The sequence below is a fragment of the Schistocerca nitens genome, chromosome 1, assembly GCF_023898315.1.
Source record: "Schistocerca nitens isolate TAMUIC-IGC-003100 chromosome 1, iqSchNite1.1, whole genome shotgun sequence".
In the NCBI taxonomy this organism is placed as follows: domain Eukaryota; kingdom Metazoa; phylum Arthropoda; class Insecta; order Orthoptera; family Acrididae; genus Schistocerca; species Schistocerca nitens.
The window spans coordinates 900,453,775-900,468,765 of NC_064614.1; the positions used below are offsets into that span (position 1 = coordinate 900,453,775).

Below are 14,991 nucleotides of genomic sequence, written 5' to 3' on the forward strand. Positions count from 1 at the left end.
TAGTCAGATACGGAGATTAACGATCCAGTATTTATTATTTATTATTTTCATTTGATAATAAATATCGCATTCAAATAAAAATAAAGTTGTTACTAGTAAGACTCGAACGTCTAAACGTTTTTTTTACTTAATAACACTTGTGAATGTATTAATTTTTTCTTCAAAAGGCAGTTTTTAAAGGATAGTATTACACTACTTTAGCAAATTGATGGCCAGACACTGACCTTCAAACCTCATGAGTATCAGTGGAACAGATGAAGGGTACTGCTAAAAGCCACTATTGGTCCATATTCTGTGCTCAGTAGGCTGTTAATTGTGGCCACAGAGGATAGGTGTACAAATCTTGACTACATTAAATAATTACTTGTATTATGCTGCTACCAGTCGCACTTTTATTTATTTTCTGTTTTACTTAACATAACGCCACTCGTTTTGTACTCTTCCTGCTCATCTTCAGATACGTATACACCAGCGGAAAAATGCTCCTGTCGAGTACAAATAGATGAATATTTTCCTATTTAAAGGACTCTGACTGAAAAGTGTGGAACCAGCTGCCTCATTCCTCAGCACTTTTAAAAATTTTCGCAACACTACTCTCCCTCTCTTAATCTCCCCTAAGTATAACTCACTCACACCTATTAGTCCATCACTGTAAGTCGCTCATACCCGTCCACTCTCACTTGCCTTTCTTACTCACTCATTCAACCCAACTATATATTCCGCTCTCTGTTTTTGTGCGTTATGGATTTCCCTTCTCTGATTCCTAATTAGTTGGGGCTGAGCTTGGTTACAGCTTCGTCATACCTGTTTAGAGCGCGTTTTCCCCTCTTACGGGTAGTCCGTTGTGCGAAATATATACTCAGAGAATAATAAACTTGGGTATGCTATCAAACAGAAAGTTTATTAGCAAAAATGCCTGAGTGTGTCATTCTTATTGAGCCAATATTTCCATAGGCGGATATTGTGTCGGACATACCAAGGGAAATGTGGTGGAACCGTTACCCATTACGCATTACTGCTATCGTAGTAGATAACGCCAGTAGCGAATGAATGGCTCTGAGCACTATGGGACTTAACTTCTGAGGTCATCAGTGCCCTAGAACTTAGAACTACTTAAACCTAACTAACCTAAGGACATCACATACATCCATGCCCGAGGCAGGATTCGGACCTGCGACCGTAGCGGTCTCGCGGTTCCAGACTGTAGCGCCTAGAACCGCTCGGCCACCCCGGTGGGCAACGCCAGTAGCCTATTGAGGTTCTCCATAGACAATGCACTTGTATACACAGGGACTCATACTTGAAAAATGTTTCATAACAGGGATCAATAAATTACCAAAGTCTAGTGAAGAGACTGTAACATTGTATATGTAAATAGAAGCTCAAATGGTTCAAATGGCTCTGAGTACTACGGGACTTAACATCTGAGGTCATCAGTCCCCTAGAACTTAGAACTACTTAAACCTAACTAACCTAAGGACATCACACACATCCATGCCCGAGGCAGGATTCGAACCTACGACCGTAGCGGTTGCGCGGTTCCAGACTGAAGCGCCTAGAATCGATAGGCCGCACCGGCCGGCTAAATAGAAGTCAAGACAAAATATCGTTGACTATATAATAGGTGATCATGCGTTACAGTCAGTGACCACCGTCAGATTTTCATCCGGAACTTACTGTGAACAGCATAATATTTTGCCTCGGGTTTGCGAGAAATGTACAATATTAAAAAAAAAGCTGACTTTCTACTATGTTTTGTTGGGGTAGGCAGATCGTGATGCTTAGGGTTCACTGTGCAATTTCATACCTGCTCGTCGGAAAAAAATATGGTCCGATTTTCCAGCTAAAGACAGTCCCAGTGCGATGGGTAAACCTTCAGGTATGCATAAGTGATTAGTGATGGGCTAACGAACATGAGTGTCTACAGACTGTGTTGTTTTATGACATATGGGTATGTGTACCCGCAATATGCATAAGTGACTAGTGATGGGCTAACGAACATGAGTGTCTACAGACTATCTTGTTTTATGACATATGGATATGTGTGATCGCAATATGTAACAGGGTATTAAATAGTAATGACAACAACATACAAATGTGACAGCTCATTTCAAGTTGACATGGCTTAAAGCCCCAAAAATCTGCACTTGATAATGGCCCAAGGCCGAAATTGCAATCGTGAAATAATGAAAGTGTTACAGTCACTGGCGTAAATATGATGTCTTTTATAAAGGCTTAGAAGTTTTGGCTGGTACACCTCAACACATTAAGGGCCTCAGAAACGACAATGTTTTGGTCGAAATAATAACAGTTCACCAAGTGACATGTTACGTAAATAGTCAGTAACTTGGAGAGTAAAGATGTTGTGATGTACCGAGATACACTGGCCATAGACGAAGCAAAACAGTAGAAAGAAGGCGAAGAGGATAAGCAGCGTAATTAAGAAGGTTGATCGAGTGCTAGAGAAAACTGCAGCATTTATGTTAAATTTCAGTGTGCCGGTCTTGCCTTAGTATTTTCAGGCAGACTTCGCTGAACTGAAAGTAAGGCCTTTTATCGAAAATCCTCTTACGTCCCAGAGATTTAGTCTTACTACCTTGAAATGTAAGCAATGCGTCAATGTACATCTACAACTTCATAAATACTGTGTAAGCCACTGTAAAATGCATGGCGGACGGTACATTACACCAGTATTATCACATCGTAACCACACTCAAGTCCATATTCGAAAGCGGAGTCGTCACTGAAAGACAACGCTTTGCACTGAAAGCACGTCGTTATGAATACCAACGTAGATCCTGGACAGTTTTTATACAAGCATCGAATATTGGTATTTGGGTAAACAACGAATATTCTAAAATGCACAAGTACAAGATACTTCAAGAACCTTACGAAGATGATAAATAGTAAATAACAAATAATTACTGGTGGTCGGGTTTGAAGTGGCGCCCCCCCCCCCCCCCCCCCCCCGAACACACAGAGACACTCCAGCGACGCTGACCACGCCGCCCCACTGTTTGCTCCCGAACTCGCGGCTATGTTATCAGTTTTCTTTCTTATTCCATTCGCTTATTGAACGATGGAATAATGATTGGCTGTGGAATTGTTGTCCAAGTCTTTCTGCAGTTCCTTACAATCTTCCAACGACGATACTTCCCTTGAACCTACGAGAACACGCAAGTTCCTATAATTGGGTTTTAACCAGATGTCTATGCTTCCAATCCAGAGCCAGGAATATCTTGAGTTCTCTTAAGAGAAGGATATCGACGAAATTAAAATAACAAGACAGGTGCGGTACGCTGAAACGAAGAAGATCTTTAAAGCAATATAGTTACCTGGTTTTACTATCTCATTTGCTCTGCACTCACAAAAATCAGCTGTTGAGGACTAATCTCATCGCAAACGAATGCACCTAATGCTGGTACGAACACTTTAACAGGGAAATACACATCTAAAGCTGCACATCGGTCATTTCTAACTTGATCTGACAGTTTCATCCAGCAGTCGCCGAATTCAGATAATGTCTCCCCAGCTATAGCTCTACTTCCTCTCTGCATAATGACAAGGCTCAGCCAGAAGCAAACCAAGAAGAAAGTAGAGCGATAACATGTGAGTAAAAAACTCCAAAAATCTAATGTAGACGACAGAGGTGAGGACACAGAAGCAGTGGTAACCAGTTATACGGTCACCTCCTCCTCTTCCACCTCCTCCTCGTCATCCATTTGCTGTTGCTACTGTGCAGTCCCTCTGTTCCCCCCTTCCCAATAGTCTCGTGTCTCAATCGTTGCCAGGACGAAGGTAGAAGGAGAAACTTCTGTAAAAGACTGCATCCATGCGCTACTGGAATTTGAATGGTTACAGTACTAAAGATCGTGGTACAGACAAAACATGTCTACACGCACTTACGAGAAAAACACTTCAGGCTCCCTGACCAGCTAGAGGCAAGGAATTACAAGCTTTGTAGTATAGATGACCTCAGTGGCGAAAGGGCGAGCAGTGAAGTTGCTACGTTAACACCCTTGCCATTTTTCACCCATCTCCATTAGCACTGGATTGTCCTCGGGCTAGACACCGTTTTTATACCCTCTTAGTGTCACTACCTTATAGTATAAAGTATGAATATTACACACTACCTCCTGCTTATGAAAATGGAGCAAATAGGTTGGTTCTTTTTGCATTTGATGTGGTCTACGGTGGGCTTTAAGGAGCTTATGGAGGCACCATTACTTCATGGGCGGTTCCTAATAAAACCCCAAAAATGATTTTACCATTTTTTCGTACTAAAACCGAGCGGCGGATTCCAAGACGGCTATGAACAACAACTGGCTGAAATTTTTGCGATATATTCTTATGATCTCGAACAAACTCGAAAATTTTCTTGATATCTTTATCCGTTTCCGAGATACAGTGGTTCAATGTTATCCTTCATGAACAAGTAAAGTACTCACATAAAATGCGGTGTGAGGCGAAAAAGCGGATAACAAAATGACATAGCACGGAGAAATATGCTGTAAAGTGGTACAGTTATCACCAGAAGCCTTCTGGGGAGCTCATGTTGTAGTGCTGAAGCACATACAAAATTTTTGTGCGCGTTAAGTCTGTTCTGAGGTTCAAAATTAGTTCAGCGTAATTTCAGTATCACGTAAGTAACCTATCAAAATTTTACTGACCTATAAAGTTCTTTTCATAGGAGTGACATGCCCTGTTGTGGCTCGGAAAAGAAGGGAATCAGCGGAGAAATGCTATCGGAGCCCAACAAAGATGAATATGCACCTGTTTAGAAGACTGTGACTGAGAAGTGAGAAGTGCGGAACAGCTTCCTCATTCTACCTTCCTCAGTATCTTTGAAAGTTTTCGAAAAAAATTTGGCTTGCGAACATATTGGTGCTTTTTTATGCTGAGAGAGACGAGGCAGTGGCAGTGGGAAAGAGACGAAAGTTCTGGACGATAGTAGACAGTGGTTGTGATATAGAAAGAGCGAAGGAGACCATGGCAGTATGAGAGAAAGAGGGAGACACAGTGGCAACGTAGTTGACAGTGACAGAACAGTGCAAAGAGTAAGAGGAAACAGTGGTCGTGAGAAGACATAACAGCAGTGAGAAGGAATGAACCAGACAGCAGCTGCAGAGAGAGCAGAGGGAGATAATGACAGTGAGAGGAGACTGTAGCAGTAGAACACAACGAAGGAGACTGTGGCTGTGAGGCAGGAGCAGTACCAGAAAGACACAAAAAGATAATAACAGTGAGTTGGGTTGAATGAGTGAGTAAGAAACGCAAGTGAGAGTGGACGGGTATGAGGGACTTACAGCGATGGACTTATAGGTGTGAGTGAGTTATACTTTGGGGAGCTTACGAGAGGGAGAGGAGTGTTGCATGTTAAAAAGAGCGCGAAAATGTTCGCTTGTCAAAATTTGACGAAAATTTTTAAAAGTGCTGAGGAATGAGGCAGCTGGTTCCACACTTTTTAGTCAGAGTCTTTTAAACAGGAACAAATTCATCTTTTTGTGCTCGACAGCAGCATTTTTCCGCTAGTGTATACATATCTGAAGATGAACAGGAAGAGTACAAAACGAGCAGCGTTATGTTAAGTAAAACAGAAAATAAATAAAAATGCGACTGGTAGCAGCATAACACAAGTAGTTATTTAATGTAGTCAAGATTTGTACACCTATCCTCTGTGGCCACAATTAACAGCCTACCGAGCACAGAATATGGACCAATAGTGGCTTTTATCACTAGCCTTCATCTGTTCCACTGATACTCATGAGGTTTGAAGGTCAGTGTCTGGCCATCAATTTGCTAAAGTAGTGTAATACTATCCTTTAAAAAACTGCCTTTTGAAGAAAAAAATTAATACATTTCCAAGTGTTATTAAGTAAAAAAAAAGATATAGACGTTCGAGTCTTACTAGTAACAAATTTATTTTTATTTGAATGCTATATTTATTATCAAATGAAAATAATAAATAATAAATACTGGCTCGTTAATCTCCGTATCTGACATACAGCATTTTTCAGTAAATATTTATCTATACGATCGAAACTTGGTGTAGGGATTGACAGTTGACCCTCAACATTAACAAATGTTTACTGCTGGTAATAGGATGGATAGAAACATCTTAAATAATACGCGTTTGTCTGTCAAGATGCCAATGAGTGACGCCTTCGACTCCCATGGCAGAAAGTCGTCGAAAGATATCTCACAAAACACGATGAAATTCTGGTCGTATGTAAAACCTGTTAATGACAACAGAGACTTCTTGGACGAGACAGGAAGTGAAACTGCGAGTAGCATAGCAACGGGAGATGTTCCTTTAGAAAAGAAACCATACGAATATTGCCCCAAATTAATTCTCGTACCACTGCGAAGGTCAGTGGTACAGATATTTGTGTTAGTGCTAATGTTAAAAAAGCTGGAACAGTTAAAACTGAAAAAAAGCTCCAGGCCTAATGGAACCCTCGTCAAATCCTATTTTCGGCTGAGTTAGCCACTCTTTTAACCAAAATATACCGAAGATCGCTCGAACAAAAAACTGCGCCCCATTGTCGAAAGAAAGCAAAGGTCACTACCACCTAAAAGGAAAAGCAACAGAAGCGGTCCACAGAACAATATTCAATATCCTTGACATCATTGTATTGTAGAATCTTACAGCATATTTTGAGCCGAAATATAATGAAGTATCTCAAACAGAACGACCTCCTCCATCCCAATCAGTATGGATTCCGAAAACATCGGTTGTGGAAACCGAAGTTGCACTACGGCGGAAATACGCTGCCGCTCGTTCGGCAGCATCTTGGAAACGCAAGCGGAGTGGCATTTATACAGGGTTGCGTAAAATTGTGTCACGAAATTTTAACAATTGATAGCTGATGCCGGCCGTATGGCCGAGCGGTCCTAGGCGCTTCAGTCTGGAACCGCGCGACCGCTACGCTCGCAGGTTCGAATCCTGCCTCGGCCATGGATGCGTGTGATGTCCTTAGGTTAGTTAGGTTTACATAGTTCTAAGTTCTAGGGGACTGATGACCGCAGAGGTTAAGTCTCATAGTGCTCAGAGCCATTTGATAACTGATGCCGGTAGGAACCAAAATTACTAATTTTGTGTAGGTCGACAACGCACCATTTTTAAGCTACGGAAACCTGGCGCCACACGCTCCGATTGGCCATGGAATTGCCCTGTTGCCGTTCGTCGGTTGACGGGCAGTGCTATGGTTGTCGGTTCAAACACACAAACGTCCCTCGCGATGTCACTGCCCCAACGCGATACGCTCTCGTGTCGAATAGGTCTTGCTGTTTGTCTCCACCTCACGTCAGAGGCATTCAGACGTAAACTTCGCTTCGGAGCGCCCACACGTCGCCTGTGATTTAGTCATACAGTAAGCATGGCGGCACAGTATTCGTTTGAGAACAACGAGATACGGTTTGTGTTTATGGACTAGCCGACGGTAATGCGCATGAAGTTCGACGGATGTCTGAGTAACGATACCCAGCCCGCAGCTCGTGGTCGTGCGGTAGCGTTCTCGCTTCCCGCGCCCGGGTTCCCGGGTTCGATTCCCGGCGGGGTCAGGGATTTTCTCTGCCTCGTGATGGCTGGGTGTTGTGTGATGTCCTTAGGTTAGTTAGGTTTAAGTAGTTCTAAGTTCTAGGGGACTGATGACCATAGATGTTAAGTCCCATAGTGCTCAGAGCCATTTGAACCATTTAACGATACCCAGCAAGACGATACCCACACCCGCAAGCGTTTACAGCAATTCACTGGCGACTTGGCGAAACAGACTCGTTAACGGGATATCATGGTGATGCTGGAAGACCTCGAACACGACGGGATGCTGCATTTGAAGAGACTGTTTCTGCGCGCTTTGAGGAAGCACCTACGAGAAGTACTTCAGCGGTTGGACACAAGTGGTTCACTCATCCATTTAGTTTCCATCCTGTCGAAGACCTAAATCCTGTGGCGGACTATGAACCCAGACTTGAGTTTTGCCGGTGGCTTCTGCAACGTGTTCCGCGAGATCCCGACTTCCCCGCCATTGTGTTGTTTATCGACGAGTGCACCTTCCATCAGGATGGCCTTTACAACACTCGAAACGTTCATTACTGGGCAAGGGGAAATTCTCATGTCACGTACGTCCACGGACACCAGGAACGATTTTCGCTCAACATTTGGGCAGGCATTGTGGGTGACTATCTGATTGGGCCAGTCCGTCTACCTCCTCGACTTAACGGGGCAAATTACCTTCACTTTTTGCAAGAAACTCTGGACATACGGCTACGATGTGATTGCAGCATGATAGGGCGCCTGCACATAACAGATGTGCTGTGCGCGGATATTTAAATGAACTCTTCGACGGCAGGGCAATTGGCAAAGGTGGTCGTAGGACATTGCCCCGCGATCACCAGATCTCACGCCACCGGACTTTTTCCTGTATGGATTCTTCAAGGTTCTAGTTCACCCACCGGGACGCGAACTACCTAGACACGAAGAGGCTCAAAAATGGCTCTGAGCACTATGGGACTCAACTGCTGTGGTCATAAGTCCCCTAGAACTTAGAACTACTTAAACCTAACTAACCTAAGGACAGCACACAACACCCAGCCATCACGAGGCAGAGAAAATCCCTGACCCCGCCGGGAATCGAACCCGGGAACCCGGGCGTGGGAAGCGAGAACGCTACCGCACGACCACGAGATGCGGGCTGACACGAAGAGGAATTAAGGGATCCCATTCAACATGCGACCAATCACATCAGGGCAATGCCAGGAATCTTTGAAAGAGTTCGACAAAACACCGTTCGACGTTACCAAGCTAGTGTCGCGTGAGAGGGTCGCCAATTCGAGCACCTGCTTTAAGTAAACAATCTCCTAGCTACAAAATAGGCCCTTTTCATGGCCAACACAACTTGTAAAAGACTTCCTGTACGCGAACTAACAGCTGTTGACGGGTTTGTTCCCAGAACGTTTTATCATGAAACTACAATGAATGTGTCGGACCCCGGCGGATTCGCTCCCAGGCCCCCAGAGTGGAAGGCTGACGCGCTGTCATCGAACGTGTGGGTCGCCTTGGATACATCGCGATCTCCGGCAGGCAAAGCATTCACGGTCATGCGTTATCCTGAGCATCCGGCAACAGGGCAATCCCGCGTCCAATCGGAGCGCGTGGAGCCGAGTTTCCGTAATTTAAAAATTGTGCGTTGTCGACCTACACAACATTAGTAATTTTGGTTCCTACTGGCATCAGCTACCCTGGGTTAAAATTTCGTGACATAATTTCCCACCACCCTGCATAAATATATATTAAACTGGAAAGAATACAAATGTCAACAAATTAAGAACTACAGTTTTAAAAGTGTTTCATTCTAATTTCAGTTTATTTTGTTTCAATTTGCGTATCAACTCTTTGTTAACAAAAGGCTTATGAGCTTGTTGCTGTGTGTTAAAAATTATGGCCGGCCGAAGTGGCCGTGCGGTTAAAGGCGCTGCAGTCTGGAACCGCAAGACCGCTACGGTCGCAGGTTCGAATCCTGCCTCGGGCATGGATGTTTGTGATGTCTTTAGGTTAGTTCGGTTTAACTAGTTCTAAGTTCTAGGGGACTAATGACCTCAGCAGTTGAGTCCCATAGTGCTCAGAGCCATTTGAACCATTTTAAAAATTATATAAAAGAAGTTATTCAGAAAAAGGGTGTGAATGTTACACATTTCAAGATATTTAAAATTTCTTTGTCTAAAACAAAACACATTTTTGCGGTTGTTTGATATTTTTAAGTGTGAAAACATCATCAAACAGTAATTTTTGAAGGCTTCTTTCCCTAATTCTCAAGTAGAGGACCCCTGAGTCTTCCTGCTCTTCTGGGCAACCGCCCCCACCTATAAAACTTAATTAATCCGCCCCTGATTGTACTTCACGGTGTGATTTATTGTTCAAGTTCCGAGAACAGACATTCATAGACAAGTCGACCAATGCATTGCTTGCTCATACGTATATCTCGCAAAAAGGCCAGTCTTTTTTCCCGAGTACCATTGACCACTGGAACAAGAAATTGGCGAAGAGACTATGTACACAAAGTACCCTCCGCCACACAATATAGATGTAGATAACTGCATGCATGCTAGAATCAAAATTTGAATTTACTTACGGAGCTTTCCATCTCGTTGAGCAAAATTTGTGACTCATGCAAAATATCGAAACTATTGTAGACAATTAAGGTAAATATTAAAAATAGAAATTTGGGTATTATTAGCTGATTTTGAGGACGCAAGGTGGAAGTGCGCTGCCGCTCGTTCAGCAGCAGGTGGGAAACGCGAGCGGAGTTGCACACTCTCCGGTATATAGTGGGTGGGAGCTGTGGCGTGTTGTTCGCCCCGCACGCGTTTAAGGGCTCGCCCTGCGTGCGAGGGAGGGGAGGGGACGGCTCCCTCCTCGGCGGACGGCGTGTTGCTGTCGCGGGCCCCCGGCGCGGCGCGGCTCGGAGGCTCAGTGCGCGCGGTCGCTGGGTCGGCGATGGCGGCCACCGTCTCCAGCGCTCGACACCCGCTCTCGCAGCTGGGGCTACCGCTGCCCGTCGCCTCCACCGTCCTGGTCGTCCTCGTTGCCCTCTCCGTACTGATTTTCAGTGAAGCAGCAACGGTCGGTAAGTCGTCTCAGGTGTCCATTGTGCTCTCTCTCTCTTTCCCAACGAGTTACCCCCGGGGTTTACATAGAAAAGCAACCCTTGTCACTTTGATACAGTACTTTAAAAACTTACTGTCGGTGTCGAAACTATAGTATCTAGGATCTCCAAAAAATGAAAATTAGGCGGTGATAAGATTAGAAGTAAAGAGAAACATTTTATTCCCTAAAATGTGTAGCTGTTTCCTTACACTGTTTTTATATCTTGTCTATGATAAATGTTAAGACGATCATATGTATAAACGTGCCTCACAGTTGACACGTTCCGAAAGGAAGTACCACAAATGAAAACCACAACGATACTAGAAATATCAAAGTAAATACATCACTTTGGGTGAGATGATCTATCTGTACGACGTAAAATTTTGTTTCCTTGCACTCCGAATAAGAAACAAAAACCACAGAGCTTTTTACTCATGAGACCTCGAATATCAAATGAAGCTCAAAAAATCGTAATAATCTTGTTTCAGATGAAAAAATTAGAATACATAAAGCATTTCTAGAAAATCAACACCAGCATTAGGGTCGTGTGGGTAGAGACTAGGAAGAAATAAACAACATGAAGTAGCTCCTCACGCAAAACTCTATAATAATGTTAATATTTTCGTAAAACACACAGAAAGAACTGGCTACATTCACAGATAAAGGTTTTATGTCTACACAGGGAAGTTCACAGACGAGTTAAAAATGAAGGAAACACGGACAATATAGCGCTTGTCATGGTCTGAAATTCTTTTGTAACACACAAGAAAGAAGTTCCTGCTCTGACCAGACGTTGAGGTCTCCGGTGAACAGACGAATTAGCATTAACTTTCTATGTCTAGCTACAGGTTTTTCCTTGAAAATGGCGGAGAAAACGAGATTCAGTTCCAAGTAGTTTCTCATAATTATAATAGTAGCAATAAGAATCGCATGGTAAGTCATTTACATGACAGTTATTCAGCTCTCTGAAAACTGTGGAGTAAATTGCGTGTAAGTTGGTCAAAAAGTACTCGATGCACAGAACAGCAATGAAGTTATGTTTCTCACAAAAAATTACCGTAGTGGTATAACTGAAGTGTCAGAATAAAGAAGATTTTTATAAGCTGTCAACAATAATCATTATTACCTGACAATAATTTTGTGAATCGAATATCTAAATCTAGAGCATATTTCTTGAACATAATCTGTTTGGTACTAGCTGTATGACCATCTTCCATCCTCTACTCCAGTAACAACGTGGTACTCAAAGCATCATACAGTCGTGTAATTACGTTTATACACTCTCTCCACAAAACAGAATTTTTTTTAATTATATGCAAAATTTACCTGACAAATTTCAATTAATACGTCTTGGAGCATGCAGAGAAATTACTCGAATTTCATAGGCGTACTACTAAGAGAGATATTAATAATAGGTAAGATTTTTTTCCCTGCTTAAGGGTCGAAAATCCGAGTTGACATAAAATCGAACATTTAAGGTACTGCGGAAGGTAGCAGTATACTAATATATAAAACTTCTCTCCTGCCCTCTACAAAGTAATATATTCATTACTTAGCCAGAAAGTAGTTTGGTCAGAATTATTTCATATAAGTCTTTATCACATATGGAAGTAACCTCCCAATTGTGTGTCACACAACTGTCCACGAACAACGAATTTATTATGACTATCTTAAAGAATGAGATGAAGGCATCGATTAACACAGGTGATCCGTTGTAATCAACTACGAAGTATCACCAGTTTGTTGACACTAACGTTGGTAAATCTAAGGTCAACAGTGATTGATATAGCGACTACTTTAACAGTAAATGAAGTCTGAACAGACACAGGAAAATAATTTTTTTAAAAAAAGGAAGCAAATTTAGCAAGAAATTTTAGTAAGCAACGCCAGAAATTTTAAATAAGATTACTGCGTACCGCAAAATGAAAACTATAGCTGCTGAAATTCAGGAAATAATTGTTTCATTTCATATGCTATAAAAATGTCATCGGCATAAAACATATGTCAAAGAAAACTAAAGCATCTGAAATAGATGAAAAAACTAAACTTTATTAAATAAGTGGTAAACGTTCACTGCTTATAAAAAAATAAAACGCGACTAGCCCTTCACTATTGCAAATCTTCAACTATACTTTCAATTGTGAAACTATCCTTTCAGTTATTATCTATATAGGAGGATGGTTAACTTGTAATTTTTGGACAGCTATATGTTGAAGTAAACTTTGTCGTCGTATCAAATAAATTTGCATATTTAGTTACAAAATCTAGTGAATATTTCCTAGCTGTGTACTGACTTCCCGTACATCTTAATCAAACTTTTCTATTCCTTGTCCTCATAGAAAGGAATGCACAAGTGTAATAAGTAATTTGTATTTCATCCGCGTTTTTCGACGAGATCGTATAGCACCAGCTTAGTAATTAATTGTGGTACAGTGTAATAACAAAGATGGACAACAGAAGGACGAGAAGGACAAATCTCAGTAATACGGAAACAGTTAACCTTCCTCTGTTTGGGTTCAGTTCCTTTTCTTTTACTTTTTCTCTCAATAGCAGCGTGAAAAACTGTTGAACAGCTTTATGGTTTACTCATCAATTTCTGCAAAATAGCTATGGCCTGACAAAAATTAAAATCTTAAAAGAGAAAATACAACCAGTTATTAAGTTAAAAACTGAATTAAGTCCAGTTTTTAACTGTTGACTGGAATAGTTTCCGACATTAATTCCTTTATTCATACCGACGTCAACTGTTACCTCGGGACAGGGAAGCTTTGAAACGTATTATTGTTAAGCTGGTGCTCTCTATGAGTTCAGTCTAAGAAATGCTCTACTGTGATGCGTCATCTGGTATTCACGCAGCCTTTGATTTTAAGCGGCGAACTTAGGTGGACTTCAGACCGACACAGGCGCAGATACAAGAGAAAGCGGAGGGTCGGGTCATGTACTCCATGGTCACCTTCACACATACACACAAAGAGCAGTTCAGAAAAAAATTCGATTTCTTTCTCACCTAACTTTCAGAAAGTAAGGTAGCATGAAAAGGGCAAGGAATTAAAATCTGCATTTAAAACAGGATACTTTTCAGTTGTTTGCCTTGATGGGCTTGCGGCCTGACCAAGTGCAGAAAACATTTCAAGCAAGTAAGGCGTCAGTCACAGGCTGATTGTACCTGCTGCCAAAAACAAACAAATCCGACGTGGTTCGTAGGTTTATAGGTGCAGCCGGCGATCCAAAGGAAATTAAGTACGACAAGGCAAAAAGGGGAGTACCCACCACAAAGGAAAAAAATCACAGATAGACTAACTAACTTACCCGACCGAAGACGGGAAAGACTGAAAGGACTAGCATTATCCCAATTTATGCGCTTACAAACCCACAGTCTGTGGACTTGTATTCACAGTTGCACTGCTAAGTGAAATACTTATAACGGCTAGTGCACTATTGGGTTTTACAGTGTGTAATTTATGTCGTCAGAGGTGTGCGAGATGTTAATTGTTACAGCTTTTAAATCAATGGCATAACACTTTCACATCTAAAATTTTCGGACTATTGCTTTTAAGACTAGTTTATTGGAAGTTGTGCAAAAACGATGTACTGAGCTGTGATCTAATTATGTCAAAATTGCATCCAACTGCAGATTAAACCGTGACCACGAACCAAACCCTGATCTGTGCCTATTAGCAAAACCAGCAACATGTAGTAGTTGAAGAATAGGTCGATATCTTTCAAAATTCGAAATCGGAATTTGTCACGCCGTACTGAAAAGTACCAAAAAGTACAACTGTTCTGAAATGAAGTCTGGCAGGGCGATCATGCCAAACAGCAAACAATATTTCTTATACAGAAAGATGTGGCGATTAAAGTTTATAGTTTTGACGACTGCAGAGTTACTACAAAGGAAATACACGCCCAGTTGGAGAAGAACATGGGGTAGACGTATAATGACAAACATGAAATCTTACAAACAAACAAAAAAAGTCGAAACAGAACTTTGCCATTATAGGTTGTTTGTAATTCAGACACAACGGGTTTAAACCGTTAAACAATTAGCGAACTAAAACGACATATGCGCTGTATATCGAGTTTGCGTCTTCTGGCATCATAATCCAAGAAGACATTATTTGTTTCGTTCTCCACAAGATTGGAAGTACACACACAACTCAGTAAGAAATGGAATTCTAATGTGCGACAAGTGGCATACAATATATTTAGGAACTGGTTAAACTAACATAAACTTGTTTTCAGTAGTTCTTTGAAATACGACGAAGATACTTGTTTGCATTTATTGGTAACGGTAACGGCAGATACAAATTAAATGATAATTATATGCAGCGAGCTAAATTAGCAAA

The 14,991-nt window shown here is 41.8% G+C and overlaps 1 protein-coding gene and 1 long non-coding RNA gene across 2 annotated transcripts in view; one reads left to right on the forward strand and one right to left on the reverse strand.

Moving 5' to 3' along the window:
• Positions 1 to 14,991, reverse strand: part of LOC126192236 (uncharacterized) — a 473,949-nt gene that overhangs the window by 66,227 nt on the left and 392,731 nt on the right. The gene's annotated exons all lie outside the window — the stretch shown is intronic.
• The window catches only part of LOC126192219 (uncharacterized), a 433,600-nt gene continuing 429,101 nt past the window's right edge, over positions 10,493 to 14,991 (forward strand). The window contains exon 1 of the mRNA XM_049932587.1: positions 10,493 to 10,625. Within this exon, the coding sequence (XP_049788544.1) occupies positions 10,496 to 10,625 (130 nt within the window). The 5' untranslated portion in view covers positions 10,493 to 10,495. The remainder of the gene's footprint in view (positions 10,626 to 14,991) is intronic.